The sequence below is a fragment of the Rissa tridactyla genome, chromosome 8 (genome assembly GCF_028500815.1).
Source record: "Rissa tridactyla isolate bRisTri1 chromosome 8, bRisTri1.patW.cur.20221130, whole genome shotgun sequence".
In the NCBI taxonomy this organism is placed as follows: Eukaryota; Metazoa; Chordata; class Aves; order Charadriiformes; family Laridae; genus Rissa; species Rissa tridactyla.
The window spans coordinates 35,449,495-35,470,168 of NC_071473.1; the positions used below are offsets into that span (position 1 = coordinate 35,449,495).

Sequence of the window (20,674 nt, forward strand, 5' to 3'; positions counted from 1 at the left end):
TGAACCATTCACACGTGTCCTGTCCCTGGATACCAGGGAGAAGAGATCAGCACCTCCCTCCCCTCTTTGCCTCCTCAGGAAGCTGTAGAGTGCAATGAGGTCGCCCCTCAGCCTCCTTTTCTCCAAGCCAGACAAACCAAGACTCATCATTAGCAGCTCCTCATAGGACACTCCTTCCAGCACTTTCACCAGCGTCGTTACCCTCCTCTGGATGCATTTGAGTACCTTAACATCCTTCTTAAATTGTGGGGCCCCGAACTGCACACAGTACTGAAGGTGAGGCTGTGCCAATGCTAAATACAGTGGGATAATCTCCTCCATGGACCAGCTGGCTATGCAGTTTGCTGCACCCCACGATGCGGTTTGCCTTCTTGGCTGCCAGGGCACAGTGCTGACTCCTGTTGAGCCTGCTGTCGACCAGCCCCCCCAGATCCCTTTCTGCTCTCCAGGCACTCCTCTCCCAATTTACACTTGTGCCTGGCGTTACTCCATCCTAGGTGCAGAATCTGGCATTTGGACTTGTTAAATTTCATCTCATTAATCATTGCCCAGTGCTCCAGTCTACCTAGATCCCTCTGCAAGGCTGCCATAGCGCTAGCAGCCCATAAGAAGGGCACTCTGTTACTGTATGTAAAACTGGAATGACTGTGTATTCCAGATTGTGGCCGATGAATACAACAGCAGCATTACAGTAATTACGGTGCTATTTTCTTTCTTAATGTCTTGCTAGTCTGCTTGTCTCTTGTCAGGACAGCACATCAAGCAGAAATTTTCATGAGCTGTCCACGCTGTCTCCTGCTGTGTTTTCTCTTGCAGCTGTCTTTTATCTAGAATGTACCTGTTCACAAGAATAGCAAAAGTTACTTATTTTGATATGCTATTTGTCAAACTGCATTTTTTTCACTGTTCATCTAGTTTTATAAAATACCTATGAAGTCTCCTGTGTTTTCTTTAATTTAGTTTAAACTAAAATCTGTGTCAACTCTATAGTCTTCTGGTTCAAATCTTCTCCTGAAACACACGCAGGCATATTACGCAGCATCGTATCTAAACCAGATAATTGAGACACTTTACTCTGTTAATATTTTGCCTTTTCTGAACACTGATCATTGTGTTCCAGCTCTTTATTTTTTCATTGTTTAGCCAACTTGCAATCCCACTTCATATCTACTTAATTTCAGAGTGTCTCAGAGGCCTATTGAAACATAAAATGTACCAAGTCATTTTTTGTATTTATTGCATCACAGTCTTCATAAAGAATTGCAATAGATTCACGAAGCATAATATTCATTACAGAAACCATTTGAATTAAGTAGTAAAGGTTCGTTTGAGTTATTTTGTAAATCCTTCTTTAGCTAGTACTGCGACTGTTTAACTTGCTTTACTGAAACAAGGCTTAGAGGTCCCTAAATCCCAGAGCACATTTAATAACCTTTTTAACTATCGGCAAGGCATCTGTAATCTTTCAATGTAAAGTTAGTTTTAATGAGATTACATATTTTTGTTACCACTTTACTCTAAATTGACCTTGGTCATGTACCCACAGATTCTGGTGACTTTTTCTTCTTTAATCCATAATATTTTTAACATTTCTTCTTTTCGTATCACTCTCTCTCTGACAGTACCTCACCTTTGTTACTGAAAAAGAACGGGTGGAAGGCAGGTATCTCCCTAATGGAGATAAACACTGGTACAGAGAGTCATTTACTTTCTTTGCAACGTTTCATCCCCTTTCCATGCTCTCTCTGTAGCCTAGTGAGGGCACGTCTGCACAGCCCCTTGTTCTTCCACAACCTGTTGAATCCTGAGAACTGCCCAAACACCCCATAAATAATAATGAACAGAGTACCTGGGATCAAGCGCACAACTTTGCTATATAAATGTCAGATGCTTAGTTAGGAGTTTTTTATATTATTTGGTGGTGAATCAACTTCAGCATTTGTATCATGGTCAATGATCCCGTGGAGATCTGAAGCCTGAGGTTGAGGCCTGTCCTTAGGACAGACTGCTGTTCACAACAGGCAGACCTCTACTTCTGGTAATGTAAAAATTACCCTGCTTTCCTCACCTGCTGTTGCTGTCATGGTCAGTGAACCTTCACGCGTGACGTGCAAAGCGTTTTATGGTGGCTCAAAAAGAGCAATAAGAGGACAAGCATGTGTGTTCCCTTTGACCTTGCTATACGAGATGCAGAACCTGCACTGTGTATGGCTTTCTAATGATCCAGTGAGGGACCTGTGATGTTCATCATCTCTAGAGCACAGCGTGGTCTATTACAGTATGGTCTGCATGAAGATAGAAACAGCAGATCTACCAGGAGTCATACCTGAACCATGAAATGTATTTACAAATCGAAGTTTACTCATATGATGGCTAGTGAAAAGATAATCACCATAAAATGTTTTATATATTAACGTTAAAAATGCAGCTATAGTAATAAAAATAGCATTGTAAAAATAATACCGTACTGAACAGATCTGCTCCTCGTGTATACTCAAACCCACATCTGCCTAGCTTAGTGACAAAATGAATTTTTTTTCTGTACTCATTAGTAACATAAAACTAATGGATTCTGCTCTGATTCTCTCCATAGCAACTGAATTCCCTGCCAGTTCCAGTTGCAGGACTAAATTCCTCTCCCAGTTCGTTCAGTACGGTTTTGTTGAGAAGAGTGGGGCAGCACAGCAGTAATCAAAAGGAGCACCCTAGGTCCCTGAGATTGCAAAGGTGTAACTTAGGACAAAATTTAACTTCCAGCTCTTCCTTTTTTTTTTTTTTTTTTTTTTTAATGGCTGCTGGTAATGCATAAGCCAGAAAGAACACAGCTTGACTTTCAAAACCTGGCTTCTGTTTGCAGGTCTGGCAGTTGGCAAAAAAAACATTATACTGTAAACAGTGCAAATTTGATCCGGAGGCCATCGAGATATACCAAGTGTGGAATCCCACAGTGCCATTTTAGACAGTTGCTTTTTGGAGTGAAACTGCGCTTTAAACAGTGAAGGCTGATTATTTCTTGCTGCACTGTTTATTTTGTTCCAAACGGTTATGATTTGATGGAAACAAGAAGCTCTGAGATAGCTTGAGATGCTGTAAAAGAGTGCACCTGCAAAACATCTTTTAAGTACCATTGCTTTTTTAGTCAATAAAGCCTTGAAACTTTGCAAATGAATAAAGATACAGTTTTTGCTTGAGAGAAAGAAGTGATTAAAAGACACAACACCCAGGAGTCTAAATAAGCAGTAAATCATTGACAGAGTCTTTTGAAATCACCTTCAGGCCTCTAAAATGCCATGATCCTCCCCGTTTGGGATTCTAAGACCCCAGAAGTGTATTTTGTGAGCTGTAAGAAGTGAGACTTGGTTACCAATTCAGAAATCACCATGCCATATGCATTGTTTTTGTTATTCCCTTTGTAAGTTTGTAGCTGGAAAAGTCTATTTTGATCATGTTCTTCTAAGCAACCATTTCCTGAGCTACCTAATGCTGTCCTAAACCTTGACTGCCTCCCTCCTGGCCCCCAGCTGCCTCTCTGGAAGGCCATTAACCACCTCACTCCTTTGCCATTTAAAAAGCCTTACCTAATTTCCAGCTTTAAATTTATTCATGGCTGGTTTATAATCATCTGTTCCTGTGCCAACATTGTCATTTAACTTAAATAGCTCTTTTCCCTTCCTGATGTATATATAAAGAGACATCATATTCCTGCTCTGCCTTCATCTTCCTAGGCTAAACATCTTGTTAGGCACTTTTTGTCTTCCCTCATAAGCAAGGCCCTCCATCCCAGGATTATTTGAGTGGCTCATCTCTGCAACCTGCTTGAGCTTCGTGGGTTTTGTTAACATTCAAACGATATTTAAAGAATACAAATGTGAATCCAGAACGTCTCCAAGAAAATTGTTAATTACCTATGCTGTTTACACGCCCGCTTTTGTTAGATTAAAAAACCGTTCACTATCAGGAACCTCCCCGTGTTGATGCTTTTACAACATGAGCAGGCAATGGAAAGCTACTTTATTGTATGTCATACAAGCTTTACATCATTTCTTCAAATTCTTCAGTACACAGCCCAGTAGCTCATCAGTGGAGGCACAGTAAAGGGCTATGTGTCCAAGTCTAGACCTTTGCAACACCGAAGTAAAAAGCATTAGCTGTAACGCTTACCTAGTAGTTAATTGAGCTTTTACAGTGGCTTAAGCAAACAGATTTTACTTCAAATTTGCAGTGAATTTGGACCATGCACATAATCAGCTTGCACAGCTCTATTGATGAGTGCTAACTCATTAAGCTGCGATAACTTGCTCACTTACAGTCACCTGTCCACACTCACCATGCTGCCTCTAGCAATGTGCCACAGCTGTTTTATGCTGGAAGAGCATTAATGTTCTCTGCATGTTGCTGAGAAGAACTGGAAGGCTTTTAGCATTGAATGAATGCAACCAAGGTATTTCACATGTCGGCAGCTCAGGGGTTTGGCAAAGAGAAAATATTTGAATGTTTTTGGAACAAGAAAACAGTACAATTTCCCTGTCCTTCTTCCCGGGCTTAGGATATGGTTGAGTTTGCTGCTTCAACAGTCACTAAGAGCGACTTCATAGATCCTACCACTGCATCCAGCAAACAAAGAAATTTGTCTCATTGCATAAAGACACTGTTGTAATTTAAGTGCTGAAGGCCAGGTAGGCCTCAAAGTTAAAACCTCACTGAGATGAACGGGAGTCATTCATTCGGGAAGCAGAGCTGTTGTTGCAAGTTCTCAGCAGACTCAGGAAGACAAGGATGGACCCATTTTCGCATTTAATTCTTGTAGCAGAGCTTTCCTTTAGAGCTAACATCAATAATGCTATATTACCATATTGCTCTGATGTGCCTTAGTTTGTTTGAAAGTAAGGCTGCCCAAGATAAGATATGCAATGAAAACTTAAGGTACTGTAATCCAGTTCTTCTGCAACTAGAACTGAAAACAATATAGAGAGCATTGTATTCAATTATAAATTATACAGGTTAAATATAGCATACTACTACACACTTAAAATGTTCGGTAATCAGTTCAGAATTATTTTTTTGACTGATAGGAATAAGGTAAGTATTGCTTCTTCAAAAAATATTGAGAAACAATACAAAACCAAAACGATATCATGTTTCTTGGTGATGCAAGACCAAAGGCAAACACCTTGAAGCTTATAATTCTGGGCAGACTTGTCTGCGTCTCATATTTGGCTTGATCTTGAGCATTTTTCAATTGACTTGGATCAAATTCCATAATCAAAATCATAATGACTTCTTGGTTTATTACAGCGAATGACTTTGAAGCCAGTTCTGCTCTCCTATTACTCACTGAGATTTCTAATACTTAACAGTTATACCCCTTTTCAAAGCAAAAGTAAAATGTGTTGTTGCATCACATGACCTTCATTTACTGAGCCCAACTTTATCTTAAAAATGTAGAATCTTGCACATAAAATCGAGCTGGTTTTGCAACATGGGAACTGTTGTAGAAGCGTGCTTAATAAACTCACAAAATATCCAGGCAACTACTACAGTGCCACAGAGCAAATCTTTTAAAACGCAGTCATGTTCATCATCTGCGCTATCCTTCCACAAGTTAAACTAATTTAACCGAGGGATAGCTGTAGCCCAAAGAACCTGGGACTTGTCCCATCTCTACCATTGACTCAGTGAAGCTGAACTGCCACTGAACTCTGCAGTTTCTCTTGATGTAAAGTGGCAATCAGGTAGGTCCCCCACAGCTTCTTTCAGAGGGCGTGTCTTCCCCCTGCAGTATGTCCTCCCGTACACCTTTACTTTGGCAGCACAGATGTGTAAGGTTGACGCCACAAATTCCTCCCTGTGAAGTTAACAGAACTGAATCAAGACTTGCAGGATTAGACCCCCACCTTACTTCTGTGCCATATCTGCAAAAAACTGATGATCGTGTCATTTGCGCATCTTACTAAAGAGAAAAAAGCAGTAATTGTTCTCTCTGTCAGTTTATTTGATCACGCCCCTTTCTTTTCTTGCTGTGAGTTCTTAAATCTGTGCGAATGAGAAATGACCAAGGCAATCGGATTGTTTGTAGCATATCACTCCTGTTTTGTGCTCCATTTTGTTCCTTGAAATTTCACACACTAATGGCAAAACAATAGCACATTCAAAATCATGTACTAAATGTGTGACCTGTTTTTAGACTGTGTTTGTATACAAATATGTATTTCTAGTGCTGCCTACATTCAAAATGTGCCTGTATGGAGCATTCTTCCTATTTTACAGAAGGTATGAAGGTCAGCAACTTGGAAATTTTTAAGAAAAATCCTAAACCACATCACAATGCATGGCCAAATCTTCTGTATTAAAGTAGTAGAAATTGCTCCTGCGCAGCTATCGAAACTGCTTAGGTATCTTCTAAATGAGTCGATAATTTTTTTTTTTTTCCCTAGGATGTAATTGGAAAAGCACTGCAGTATATTGGAACATATGGTGAGCTCTGCAACATAGAGCAAGTTGTGGCTCTGATTGACGAGGAAATGTGTATCAACTGTGGCAAATGTTACATGACCTGTAATGATTCTGGCTACCAGGTAAGAGCACAGCTGTAATTAGCAGAAAGGCACAATGAGTTATCTTTCTGCTGCTGGGAAGAAAGAATCCACCTTCTGTTAATGAGCAGGTGGTAAAAACAGATGTCTAAAATATTGGATTCGAACCCCAGCATGCTCCCAGGCTACGCCGCGCAAGCCCTGCCCGAGCTGTTTGCGCGGCGGTGAGAACACTGCCCAGCATGGCTTCTTCTGGAGGGCTCTGCAGAGCGTGCTGCATCGCGCCGGCGCTCCAGGTCACTCTCCCAGACTCTCCCTAGCTGCAAGTGGGAAGTGGGATTCTTTTTAAGAGGAAGGAAATGAAGGAGACCCAAGTCGGATGGCAGTAAATGTTCTTTGATGGTTTACAAGCACATGAGGGAGAAGCGGACGAATGCATCCCTTCTCACGAAGGGGACGTGGTGAGATAAGAGCTGTTCTTATTGCCAAATGCTCTTTAAGAAACCTAGCCCTTGTTCCACCAGTGTAGCTGAACTTGAACTAATTCAGGTTTCAGGCAGTTGGGGTTTTGTTTTGATCTTGATTGAGGTACAAATCCTTTCTCCAGGATAGCTGCCAGGGTTTAGAGCAGCAGGTTGAAGTTTGCAGAAATCACGGTGACCAGAAAATAGCACAATTTTGAGCTGGGGCTCCTGTTTGCAGCAAAGTATTTCTCTGATTTCTGCTTAGTACGGTAACACAACTTGTATGAAATGTACCAGCATTTCTACATGCCATTCCTTGCCATGTCCACCGGAGCTGATGGACTGGCCTGAAATAAAAAGAGCAGCACAGGAGGACTCATGTTCTTTTAGTAAACAAAAATATGGTCTAGCATAACCTTCATGGAATCCAATATGCACTAAGCAGTAAGTTCTACATTAATTTTTCCATTCATCCCAGTCAGAGAATAGTTCATCAGAAAAAAATACTTTAACTGAGCACCAAGTTTCCTCTGAACAGCATGACCTTTTGTTTATCCTTAATTCAGTCTAATCAATAGTAGGTCTGATGAATTTAACCACATACAGTCAAAGAAATAAGTCTTTCCGTTTAAAATGAACTCCTGCAATTAAAACAAGTGTGTCAGAGCAAAGGGAGACATGCTTTTTCCACTGATATGAAAAAATTAATGCTGCATTTATACCAGATTAGATTACTACAGTAGCGTTCTAACTGTCTAAATTTCTTTTTGCACTCCAATCTTCACCTCTTCTCCTTCCATCAGATTTCCCAGTGCAGGGGAGGATATAGCATGTGCAGAGCAAAAGGCTGTTTATATTTAGTAAAACTTTCTTTTCTACACCTGGGAAAAAAAATCACCATCAAAAGAACCAAAGTTTAAAACCCCAGGAGGTTTTCTAAGCACAAAAAAAAGTTTTTTCCTTAATTAATTGAGGAAATGGAAAAGAAATTGATTGCAAAGAATTGCAAATAAATTCTTAACTGCAAAGAAATCAGCCCCCCCGCTTCAAAATAGCATCTGCTTTATGCTTCTGTTTCAAACATATCCATGCTGCTCTACAGAGCTATCACCTTGTATGACTCCAACAGAAAAGCTTTCCTTAATTTAAAGTTAGCGCTGTAGTCCTGACTTCTCCCTCTTTGCACATCTTGAAATTGAGTTCATTGTTGGCAGGGAGAGAGGATGGAGTCCTCCTTAAATATGCACAAACCAAAGCTCTCTTTGTGCTGAAGCGAAACTAAAACTTGTAGTTTCAGGGCAGTTAGTACCTACTTCATGCCCTTGCTGGCTGCTACAGCAACTTCTCTGCTTTCCCAGTAGTGAAACCCCAAATGCCAAAAATCTGCCTTTGGGAGCCAACCTGCAGCACCACCACATACCTCCCGTCTCCTCCCTGGCTCCCCAGTGCTGATGGTGCTTTGGGAGACTTGCTAAGGGATCGCTCGTTTGCAGAGAAGCAAGTGGTCAGTTTGCGGGCCTGATTCCTAAAACTCCTAAAAGTAAATATTAAGTGGTGGTTTTATTATTATTTTTTTTTACTTTTCTAGGCTTGCCTCTTAAATATTGAAGCTTTTGCAGTTGTGTGATGCTTTTGTTTTTGCTTTTAATTGCCATTTCCATTATATGAGGAGCTTATTTCATTGAGACTGCAATTGTTATTTCGCATTCAAATACACTTATCACCCTAATTGGTGATGAGGATTCACTGCATGGAAACGTGAGAACTAAAGCAAGCTCTGCCTGCCCAAAACTAAGATAGCCCTTTCGAAGATTTACAAAGGAAAATAATCATAGGAGGGACAGCGCGCTGAGCATGCTGTGTTTTTCTGTACTATTTATTAAATTAGATTGTTTATGCTGTGCTGAAAATAAAATTCAAAAGAACGCAGAGGGGGCCAGCGCTGTGCTGAAGCCGTACAGGCACGGTCTGATGTCGCCTCTGAACCAATAACCCTGGCAAATTGCTGTCTGACGAAATATTTCCTTCACGCGAAGCAGAAATATCCCTCTGGGACTTTAAACAGCATGGGCCAAACTCCTCCTTTTGCAACCAGCCCTTGTGACCCATGAGCTTTCACTGAGCTATAATTTGGCCCATATTTCTCATTTTAAAGTGTCGGGGGGGGGGGGGTGGGGTGGGTGGTGTTTTGTTCCCTGCCAGTTGAACAGTTGCTATAGCTGCAGTGCAGAATCGCACCAAGATGTCTCCAAGTGCTGTAGCGCAGGAAATGCAGACACGAAAATGGGAGCAATTTTGACCTTTTCCGTGAGTGACATCAATAATGTTTATTGCTGTTCGCAGGCTATCCAGTTTGATCCCCAAACCCACCTGCCCACGGTTACTGACAGCTGTACAGGCTGCACCCTGTGTCTCAGCGTCTGCCCGGTTATCGACTGCATCCGCATGGTTTCCAGGACAACACCCTACCAACCAAAGCGCGGGCTGCCCTTAGCCGTGAACCCCGTGTCTTGAGGTGATCGGTCTGACAGCTAACGTGAACTTTACACTTGTTTGATGCCATTGATTTGCTTTCTAATTAGTCCTTGAAAATCTACTCTAACAAAAAAATGTAATATTGATAGCCGTTACAATGAACACTGTGTTTTCCAATTATTATTTTAAGAACAATTAAGTTTGGAAATTACAGAAAGGCAGCAATTAGTCAGTCATGGCTGTCAGTTGTCCACTATTTGAAGTGTAACTTTCTCTTTTCAATTCGTGCTGTAATTTCAAAATTTCTCTATAGACTCTTTAATCTCTACGTATTTTCTGGCTGTAAATATAATTAAGAAAGCATTTTTAATGAACTACAAATCAATGTACAAGCTAACTGTTTTCAAGGAGGCATTTTGTAATTAAACATTACATTTAGTTTTAAAAGAGTTTCTTAGAAGATGTAATTAACTACATAGCATTCAAACAAAGCAACGTGGCTTCTATTTTTCTATGGGAAGAAATGAAAGGGAGTTTAAAATAGGATTTAAGAACTGGATTAATCACTTTCAACTACTACAGCATATGGTGGTGTATTTTTATAATCCTTTCTAATTCTTTCTCACACTAGTCACTTTATAGAATAAATTTGCTGTGCACTGACACATGCTGGACTCCGCAGTTTTGTGTGTTGCATGGGTAGCTTGATCGTTACTTTCCCCCCCCCAGTGAACACTCATAACGTCTCTCTAAAAACGGTTAAACCGACTTATTATGAAGTTCAGGTTGCATTTCAGGATTCTGAGATGTGACAACATTTTTTTGCTCCAAGCTCATCCTCTAAATAACTTTTTAATTGTGCCAATTAACGTTGCAGAATGTACACGTTACAGGTCAGAGATCTGATTACGTGCAAATGGAATACACACCCTGCAGACGGCGTTTGCCAAACACAGACACACAGGGCAAACTGGCAAGATGATTTCCCCCAGTGCCAATTCTTCATATTTATTGGTTATGTAAGGTTATAATAGTTTCACAACCAAAAAGAAATATAGATTTGTCTGTCTTGCTAAACAATATCTCAGTTTTAATCAATTTTTCATTCACAGTAGGAACTTTCTAATATGAACGTATTGCTGTCTGCTTTACTCCTCTTAAGAATATAAAGCCTTTAGTTTCATAATAATAATAATAAATGATCTAGCAGTTCAATTTCTTATACCCTATATTGTGATCATCAGCAGCTTTGATTAAAAATATATCCTGACTTTTTTTTCTTGATTTATGAATTGTGCACAGAATTATAAATAAATGTTGAAACCAACCTGGGATTTTTTGTGGTTTCTTTTTTTTTTTCATTTATTAAACAGATTTTTCTTGTGGAGGCTTGTCAGGTGGTGCTTCATGATCTCTAAGATTCACTCCAGGAACCACTGATGAGTTAATTCATGTGTACATTATTCCATTAATTGCCTACAGTGCAGAAGGTACCGTGCTCTTTGCCCCTCTCTGGCACCTCTTTGCCTTCGACTTGTCGTCCTTTTGCATCCCTTCCCCACCCGTGCACACTTGCGTGCACGCGTATGGACACTCTGTGTCACTCTCACATTTTGAAGTGTCATTTCATTTAGTATCCTTGCTCCGCCAACACTGTTTGCTGACACTTTGGGCTTGCTTGATGAGATCCCTTGGCAGGCTTAAGCCCAGTGTCTCCACTAATAGCTTTCTCTTCATAGTTTAATTTTTCTCTTCATCACTGTGGATTTTTCACATTCAGATGGAAACAGGAACAGATACTCGTACTGCTTAGAAAATATTTGCCTGAAACTTCTTTAAAGCTTTTGGTCTTCTGGTACTTTCTTATCTTACGGGAGGTATAGAGGACTCACAGGAAGAACAAGCTGGTTTGTGAATGTTAGGGGCGAAGTCTGGAGAGCCTCTGCGTGTATCGCTCGTACCTTTTCTGAGGAGCTGGCTGACAGGCAGCATGCCCTTGAGCGGGGCAGAAAAAAACATCAAAATCAGATCGTCTGCAGGTAACATTTTATGTTCTCAGTTAGCAGATGCAAGGAAAAGTAGCTGTCTTCTAACAGCCTAAAACCCAGGCTGTTACCAGGTACTTCTTATTTTGTGTCCTACTTACCATGAACCCCAAGGGTGAGAGCTGGTGTGTCACCCGCGACTGCACTGGCCAGCTTCTCCAGGTCTTTTGTTGCTGCATCGTCAGACCTGATTACCTCACTATCCTGAAGGCACCACATCCGGTAGTGTGGCTTCTTTTAAATACAAGACAATGCCAGGAGACCTAATTTAAGTAGCTAAGCACACGTACATCATAAACGTAGCAGCAAAATTAGAGCTTTTCCTAAGATAGTCAGTAGTCGCAGTATTCCCAAGTAGCTATAAAGTAATCTTTGGAGGAGTAAAGGCATTCTTTGTGAATCAAGATTATAATCAAGACTGTAATTTGTTTACTGAAGAAGGAATAACGGGTTATATTATACAGGTCTCTCTCTCACTACCCAACCTCTCCCCCACTCTTGTTCTGCCAAGTCCATTAACAGTTTCAGAAAATGCGTTCCCAAATGAATGTGAATACTTTCTAACTCTGACAGTCAGCAATAAATCTGTGTGTTGCAGGAACGCAGAGAAATGGCCACATTTAGGTCTCCTGCAGGATTGTCTCTAGGTCATCAGGGTAAGGCGAGGTGTAAACAGGCAGGGGAGGGAGACACAAAGGACATATTCCTGGGTTTTATAGGTTTTTCACATCCGTCTTGGGGAATCCATCCCTTTCAGCGCATTCAAGAGCCAAGGAAACAAATCAGAAAAATCTGGTCTATTCTGCAAACGCTGTAGCCAGTTATTAAAAAAGGGATATGAATTTTCAAAGTGTAAAAGGTTCCAAATTAAGCTCATATATTTCAGTGATTTAGCTGCACGTTTAAGGAATTATATATTATTAAAGACATGCTAGGTGAGATCCTGCAACCCTAGCCCTCACGGTTTTTAGACATGTTGTCCTATTGATTACTATTATAAATAAAATTATAAAATATTGTAAACTACATTTGACAAATTAAATTATGATAGAAATGCCATAGCTCATCCTCCAGTAGCACATTCTTATTCACATCATATTCCTGAACAGAAAAAGCTCCCCATGTTCAGTGTATGCTCTGCAGTCCAAGAAATACTTGAAAAAGCTGCCAAATCTGCTTGTGTGAATCCCAGTGCACCCATACACGTTCATTGGAAAAAGAGATGTTTTGCCTTGCTAACAGACTATACAGGCAGTTTGGTTTTTGGCCTCTAGGATGAACAGACACAGTATTTCCAAGGCACTGGATTGGCAACGTTAATAGCGACATTTGAAAAATTACACAGGATTTTTAAAATACATAATTTCCTGATTGGAAATAAAATATTAATTTGATCTCTTAGCAAAATTAAAACCAGCCTTTGTGCATGAATCTGATGGGTAGCCTGTATCTCCAGTGTTGAAGCCAACGTACATACATACTGCTCCTTGCTCTGATGCTTTACCAATCGCTAGAGGAAGCCTTCTGTGCAGACATCCATTTGCTCAGTTCATAAAATCTGGCAGGAGCAAACTGCACGTTCCTTGTCTAGAATCGCTGCCCCTCTTTGTTGTGTCTTGGAGGGCTTTCCACTGGGTGGCCCCTGGGAGAGGTGACTTGGCAGACGCAGAATGGCTCGCCGACGTTCCTGCAGTTTCCCCCACTTCCAGCACGTATCACTGTCACCTTTGGCTCCTCCAGCTTTGTTGTCTTAAAGCCTTTTATCTCAAGGTGGCAAAAGTGATAGCAAGATTCAAGGCAAACTATCCAAACCCCAGCTGAGTGCCATCAACCACATGCCTCATAAAACCCATTGTTTAACACAATCCAAGACTGTTGCCTTAGAAATATAATGTTAAGCATAGGTATTGCCTATCGATAAGAAGATCCTGCCAACATATTCTGTATGTATGTTTCATTATTTATCTACTGTAACATGGGGTTGAGCGTGTTGTTAAAATTTTATATTTTTCAACATGCTCCCTAGTAGAAAATATTTTTTTAGATAAAATATTTATTTTATTGGCAAAGGTTTCACTTCATCAGGCTGCTCCACTTCTTTGATGAACTGTGGAAGATGATAGGTTTTCATTGGCAACATCTGGCAACCTGGCAGACTCTCTCGGCAGCTGGATTCGTAACTTCAGAGTTGCTTCTGGGTCTTTCATATAATTAGTCTGCTTATGGGCCATCTGGGTCGCTTCATCTTTGCTGTTGCCATTTCCTTTCTTTTCTGAGGAACTGTAAGCTCTCCGGTTATTTCTCCAGGAGATCAGTTTTAATAACTCTTCCTCAGATTGGTCTGCTGGGTCTTGTGTAAACACTCACGTCAGCCTTGTCCAGGAGCAGACGCCCGCTTTTATCCCTCCTTCTTTCTTAGAGGCCCATGGTGACTTTTTGTGATGTGGGAGCAGAGCTTCTCATTGCTTCCAAGCAGCGAAGCTGGAGGATAGCTGGGCAAGCGGACACATATTGCCTCTGCACAAATAAAATCCTAAACAATCTCAAATCTTAACAGGAAACACATGCATGCACACACACACACTCCCCTCTTCTAGTTTAAGCAAACTAAAGCTCTCACAAGGAAATGCTCATTTCCTGTAACAGAACTGCACGTTGCTAAGCTTTACCTGAGGCTGGGCAATATATGTGAATTAACTTGGACTGAGCAGTGGAACAGAATAAAGTTCTTCCCACTGCGGCTCAGCAGCTGAAAACTATAGCTGTTCAGTTCATCTGTGCTTTGCCAAATGCTAACACACCTCACATGGCGGGGGCTTCTTCTGCAGGGACAGCTACAGCATTGCCTTCTAGCCTCTGGATGTGGAGGTTAGACAGTACTCGCTCGTCTGCATCGCATGGGCTTTTCCACATAATTTGGCAACCAGGATCCTTAAGACAAGGGCAGCAAATAGTTTCGAGCTGTTGCTCACCCGTTTTTGAGGCACTATGTAATGTTCAGGAGAATCTCACTAAATGATTTTCATACAAGTTGACTAAGGCAGTGGCAATCATTGATCTGCCTTGTCTTTTTTAAGACCTAACATTTTTCTTCTCCTGCAGCATTGTGATACAGTTGCTCCTCGGCGTTACTGCCTGCGATGGTGAGAGCTCTTTTGCTGCATTTCAGCCAAGAGAGGCAGTCAGTATCAAACGCCTCCAGTGGGCATCTCACAGTGGTAATTGCCAAAGAGAGTCACACACCACCAACTCGAGCTAATCATCATCCTAAAGGACTTTTTTCTCACCTGTTTAGTCTAGAGACTACTCATTGTCACAGATTTTACTTCTGCTTATTGGGGACAGGTTTAGGCCTCATCACTGAAATCTTCAATTGTTGAGAAATAATGTTTCTTGGGAACTGAACTCCCATTATCATGCAAATCAGATGGCCTGCAGATAAAAGTCACCCGCTTTGTGCAGGTGTACGACACCGAATTTTGTAAGTCTGAGTTCAGTGAGGGAAGTCGGTGCCTTCTGTTTCTCCTAGGGGTGGGCTATACTCTTTTATTTCTTTTAGGCAAAAAGTGAGTGACGTGGAGTTCCGCAAATCTCACTATAACACAGGGGAGCCAGTGGGAATGGAAGTGATGCTGCGCTGTGGCGTAGGGCTCCGGCCTGATGAAAGCATCAGGGCTGGGCAGCACCGGTGTCTGTCCCTCCCTGGCACCTCCTTGCCGTGCAGGGGCTGCCCCCGACCGCTCTGGGAGGCAGAGGGGACACTCCTCTTTCCTCTGCTTTGGCACAGACTTCAAGGATAATAGTCTCTCTGTGCTGCTGGCAAAACCGTGCGCCACCCTTTCTGTCACTTTAAAATTAAAACAAAAGCAAGCACTGCAGGATTCCTGACTAAAGTCTTAAATTATTATTTTTAAACAAAAGCATGTGAAATGCAAGTGAAAAGACCAGAAAGACTATTTTCCATAAAGTGAAACGTCTAGCAGGACGGTAAGCACAGTTATGTCTTGGTGTCCGGGCTGGCGCTGCAGTGATTTCCCATGCAGTCACCTGCTTCGTAACTGTAGGAACTTCCCATTGTAACACATTTGCCGGTTCACCATCGCACGCAGAACAGTCTTTTTAAATTAGAGCCCCACGCTGCACTCCATGGATCTTTTCTTATGATTGTGCATAGGTAAACCCCTTTCATAAGTTTTATGAGATGCAAACATATATGCTATTTTATGCTACTAGCCTATTTATTGGATTAGCTTGAGGATTTGATGCAAAAGCTTAAGATGATATTGAAAACACACATCACACCTATTGTAGCTAAGAAAATCAGCTTTAGAATTAGAGAGACCTTGTATCTGGCATTATGTATAGCCCTTTAGCTTTTTAGCATGGCTGTTCTTTGTTGCTATAGCAACCGAATTAACCATTTCATTAATATAATGGAATAAAACACATTTATTCATTTTTGCATTTACGGGTAATCCACATTCAGCTTTCAGCATACTCGTCAAGCTGTGCCCCTTTCACCTCAGCCCCAGATATTTCCTCAGCATTGCCAAAGGGGTTTTATTTGTATTTTTCCTTGTTGGAGAGAGAGCGAGCTGTTGTTTTTGAAGAACGTTATATTTTTTTGTAATTAAATTTACCTTCATTTCATTGGCTAGCTTCTGCTTAGCATCCCTTAAGTGGAAAAGCAGACTTCACAGGCAGCGTTCGGTGCAGAGAAGTGCTGTTCTTCGCATCAGAAAAGAATAAATCACTTAAAATAATGAAACCTTGTGCCTGTGATCAGCTTGTAGGCTAAACTTGGCATGAAGTGTTCTACTGTAAATACTAACAGTACTCAGCTATGTGTGCTGCCCAAACAGTCGTGCTGCTGAACTGTGGTGTTAAAAGCAGATGGAGTGCTACACTCTTTGTTTACCTTGGGTTTAATGTTTCCCAAGCCATGCCCACACGTCGTAATGGTTATTGAAATAATAGCTTAATTAAAATAATACATCTGCCCATCAGCAGAAGGAAGCAGGACTACTCCCTGTGTGTGGCATGGGCAGGGGCGGTGTCAGCCCTGTTTGCATTGCTCTTCTCCAGCGCTGCCATTCCTGGTGCTCCCTCCCCGTGACAGTGTAGTGCCAGTTCTGCGGAGGACCGGGATGCAGCGGGGCTTGGCGGAGACCCCACACAACACCTAGCGCTCCCCTTGGCAGTCTCAGGGTTTGGCCAGCAGTAACCAAAACAGGCCCCATGGTCAGCTGGAAAAGCTCTTCACTATATTCTGGTGCCAGGCAGCCACAGCGGCTATGGCGGCAGGTAAGGCACAGTCGGGAACTGGAGATCCCCTCAGCTCTAACTTGCTGCCTGCCAGTGACACAGGGGCCACGGGGCCCAGGTGGGTGCCAGCGATACCCCAAGACTGGGTCTGCTGGTTTTAGTCTTGCTTTGCGCCAGGGGTGTGACGGTCAGTACAACACAGGCTCATGGCTAATATTCACCTGACTGTCCTTCCAATGCCGCTACCGGTGCAAAGTCACAGGCCAAATTTCAGCCCATGAAATTCATCATTATTAATAATTCCACATCTGAAGTCATTATAAATGAAGCAGCGTATCTGATGCAGGGTTTGGTTTTTTTTTTTCCTTTTTTTCTAATATAACTCTGAAGTTAGTAATGTGAAACTTAAGTTTTACTGGAAACAGAGCAGATGTGTAAATGATTTTGAGAAATGAGTTAATTAACTTTGAAGGTATAAACCCTTTCATTAAAAAGACAAGGCATAGAAGTAACAGCACAATAGCATATTGCCTGCTATAAGACTGTTCATTCACTGCTGTTTGAGTGAATATATAAATCATATAATCTACAAGGGCTAGCAGAGTCTGTATCATTCATGTGTACTGCCTTCCCTACCTGAATTAAATTCTAAGTGCTTCCTTCTAGGCAACTCATAGCATAAGAAATGCCCAAAGACCCAGAAGGAGAAAGTTATGTAGCTGGCAAGGTGAGAGACTGCAACCGGCCCTGGACACAAAAGCCGAAGCACAAAGGCTCTGTGTGCATTGCAGCTCGTGCTGGTGCCATGTTCTCCTCCCGCCTTTGTTTCCCTCTGTATACGGCAGGCGTCCTCCCAGCTGCCTAGTAATACAGGACTAAGTTAATTTTACCATTGCAGATCATGATGTTGTAGGTGAGGAGTTTGGACTGGTAAATGTTATATTAACGTTAATCTTTTGAATCAATGGTTTAGTTTTGAGCAACTTGTCATCCGGTGTAAGTTTCACCAGAAGAAGACAGCCTGTAATGATTAACAGAGAGCTTGTGTCTTCCAAAAGCATTGCAGCTAAATACCTCTTCCCCCACACAGAGGTTAATACTAGTACGATAATATACGTTACTTTTTTTTCCCCGAACTTAGCAACTCTTTTATATTCTTTACTAGAACTTGGCACCCATAAAAAATGGCAGTCGGGTGCTTCAGACATTCAACAAATATGATGGAGTGATTTTTGCAGGGGGGCACCCTTAGCTGCAACTCACTGGAACTCCTCTTGTCCAACCGTGAGGTAAAAATAACACCTGTGTTTCAAACAAAGCAGCGCCTTGCCTTCCTTTCCCTGTTCCCGTGGTGCAGCGAATACCTGGGGCCCGGCTCCCCGGGTAGGTCCGTACCTTTGTGGCTGAGGAAAGATGCCTTGATTCCAGAGCCTTGTCGGCCATCGCAGCAGCACAACTGCATCCGCCATCGGCATCGGCAGCAGTTGGGAACCTCAGGAAAGCCAGTCCTTATCCTCTGTTAACCTCCCTTTACGTTCTGTAAAATAAAGGTTAAAAACTCGCCTCCCTCTCTCCTGAGGGCTGTTCTAAGGTTGATTAACATTTGAACAGTAAGCCGTGCCTGTACCAAACTGGATATTATTTCACCATCTAGTGCAGGGCCTGTGTAATTCAGGTAACAGTGGTGACTCCCCAGCCAAACTCCCCAAAGAGTACGTGAGGGCTGTTAAAGACAGTCTGTGAACAGTAGGCATGAAAAAAAAAGAGATTTGTTGCTTCCAGCCACACCTGCAGCTGCTGGGCAGCTGGGCCGCAGGGCCCAGGCTCAGGGACCCTCCGGGGAACGGCTCCAGCAGGAGACCGGGGCTTGAGACCGGGCACTGCGAGCGCCGGGCGGGCGAACAGGCCCGAGGGTGCCGGCAGCGGAACAGCCGACGCAGCGGGAGGCGGTTTGTGGGTGTGCGGGGCCTCCCCCGTCAGACCGGGCCCGCAGGCCGGGCGCCGGCGGCCGCTCCCCGTTCCCGCAGCAGAGGGCAGCGTTTCACCAGGCCCCGCGGCGGGAAGGGGCCTCCTCAGCGGCGGTGGGCCCTCCTCAGCCGCGAAGGGCCCTCCTCGGCGGCGGCGGGCCCGCGGGCAGGGCCTCCTCGGCGGCGGCAAGGCGGCGGCTACCTCCTCCCCGCCCCCGCCGCCTTACTAATTGTTGGACTGGGCTAATTGTTTGAGTCAGAAGTAATTTAATGCCTGACGTCAACTGTCGCCTGGCTTACAGCTGTTAAGTAGGTGTCGCAGGAAAGCTTGGTGGCACAGCGCGGCGGGAGTTCGTGAGCCTGGTGGCTGTTTTCCTGACAGCCTCAGGATTTGTGGTGGTACAGGGCAATCCCAGTGTTTGCATCGCTGCCGACATCTTATCCCGAGTGTTAACACAAATGTTTGAATACTCCGGTCTGCAGCTGCCCTCCAGTAAGGAAGGAAAGGTGTAACCTCCAGGTTAGGATACCATACCTGCTGTGGAGTCACTAAATTCAGACGAGGAGAGATTATTTTTCTTTCTCGGATGCCTGGCTTCATCCCCGTTTGCCCGTAATACGGATTTGAGGTTTTAAAAGTAAATCATTTTGCATGGGCTATCTCCCCGCAGTACCTGTGAGTACTCCCACAGCGGCACAGGCGCTCAGGTGCTGTGATATTAGTCACAGCGTATTTTAACCTTCCAACGGTCATCAGTACAGATGGAACAGGAGGTAGAACTATTGCCAGAGAGACTCTGGATACCAGAATAAAATTAGCATCATAAGACGAGGAGGGAAGGTATTACTGTTACCCAAGTGCTGCTGAATTAGCCACATGGAGCTAAAAATAGATTGGAAATGTCTATATTATAGCTGAAAGAGTATGACTTCATATTACTTAAGCTGAAATGGTATTTTGCTGCATGAAATTTTAGGCATACAAACAGTGCCTTATATGTACTTATCTGCAGTGCACTCTGTGTGTGTGTGTATATATATATATATACACACAATTTATATATTGCACATTGCATATTTAAGCCTAGACAGATGCTAATTATTGCTCATGGTTAAGTTTCTGTTTCTAAGCAAGTCGCGTGAGACACTAATAAAAGGCTGTCTGTCTCCAAAGCTATCTCCAAGCACTTTTGTTCACAGCAGACATAGCTTAAAGCCTAGCTGAGGAAGAGAATTGGTGTTAGAGGTACTGATGGATGCACCCCTAAGATCCCTAGCAAGAGCCATCGGTACTCCTGGGTTTTTTGCAGCTGCATTATGGGGGTACAAAGAGCAGTGGCTGGGAGGTCTAGGAGCCCCTACCCAGTGCATGAGATTATTTACCTGTCCTTCAACCACAAGACTTGTAGATCTGATCCTCTTTCAAAGCCTGGTCTATTCATAGGCACACAGGAAATCTGTGCTCTTCTCTGCATTCAGATAGCCACTTTGGGATAGAATTCATCTGTGCCGTGTCTTTACGCACCGACACGCACTCTCACTGCCATCAGCACCAGCCCGCCTGTATATCTGGACAAGATCAAGGGAGGGTAAGGTGACATTAAACCCAAATCACACACGGACCTTAACTGCACCAGAGGCGAGGTCCCTCGGGATTTCTCCCTCGCAAGAGACCCAGGCAGGTGCGTTACCTTCCCCCTCAGCCTGCATCGCCTGAGAGCTCCTGTCCTACAGGTTTTCATTACTTTTCAGGCTTTCCATTGTTTTAATTTCAGTGAAAAATACACAAAAATACACTGAATACACATAAGTGAATTCCTCTACTATTGAGCCAGAAGCATATTTCTATAGCACAGCCGTGTTTTGAGGGGGTGAATACAGGCACTTCTCTGCCCTTCATTGCTCTGAAGACAGTAGCTCCCTGT

At 42.9% G+C, this 20,674-nt stretch overlaps 1 protein-coding gene across 4 annotated transcripts in view; it reads left to right on the forward strand.

Moving 5' to 3' along the window:
* Positions 1–10,799, forward strand: part of DPYD (dihydropyrimidine dehydrogenase) — a 365,455-nt gene extending 354,656 nt beyond the window's left edge. For all 4 annotated transcript variants that reach the window (XM_054212158.1, XM_054212159.1, XM_054212157.1 and 1 more), the window contains 2 exons: positions 6,435–6,575; positions 9,341–10,799. In XM_054212158.1, coding sequence (XP_054068133.1) covers positions 6,435–6,575; positions 9,341–9,511 — 312 coding nt within the window. In that variant the 3' untranslated portion in view covers positions 9,512–10,799. The remainder of the gene's footprint in view (positions 1–6,434; positions 6,576–9,340) is intronic.
* Positions 10,800–20,674: the final 9,875 nt, after the last annotated feature.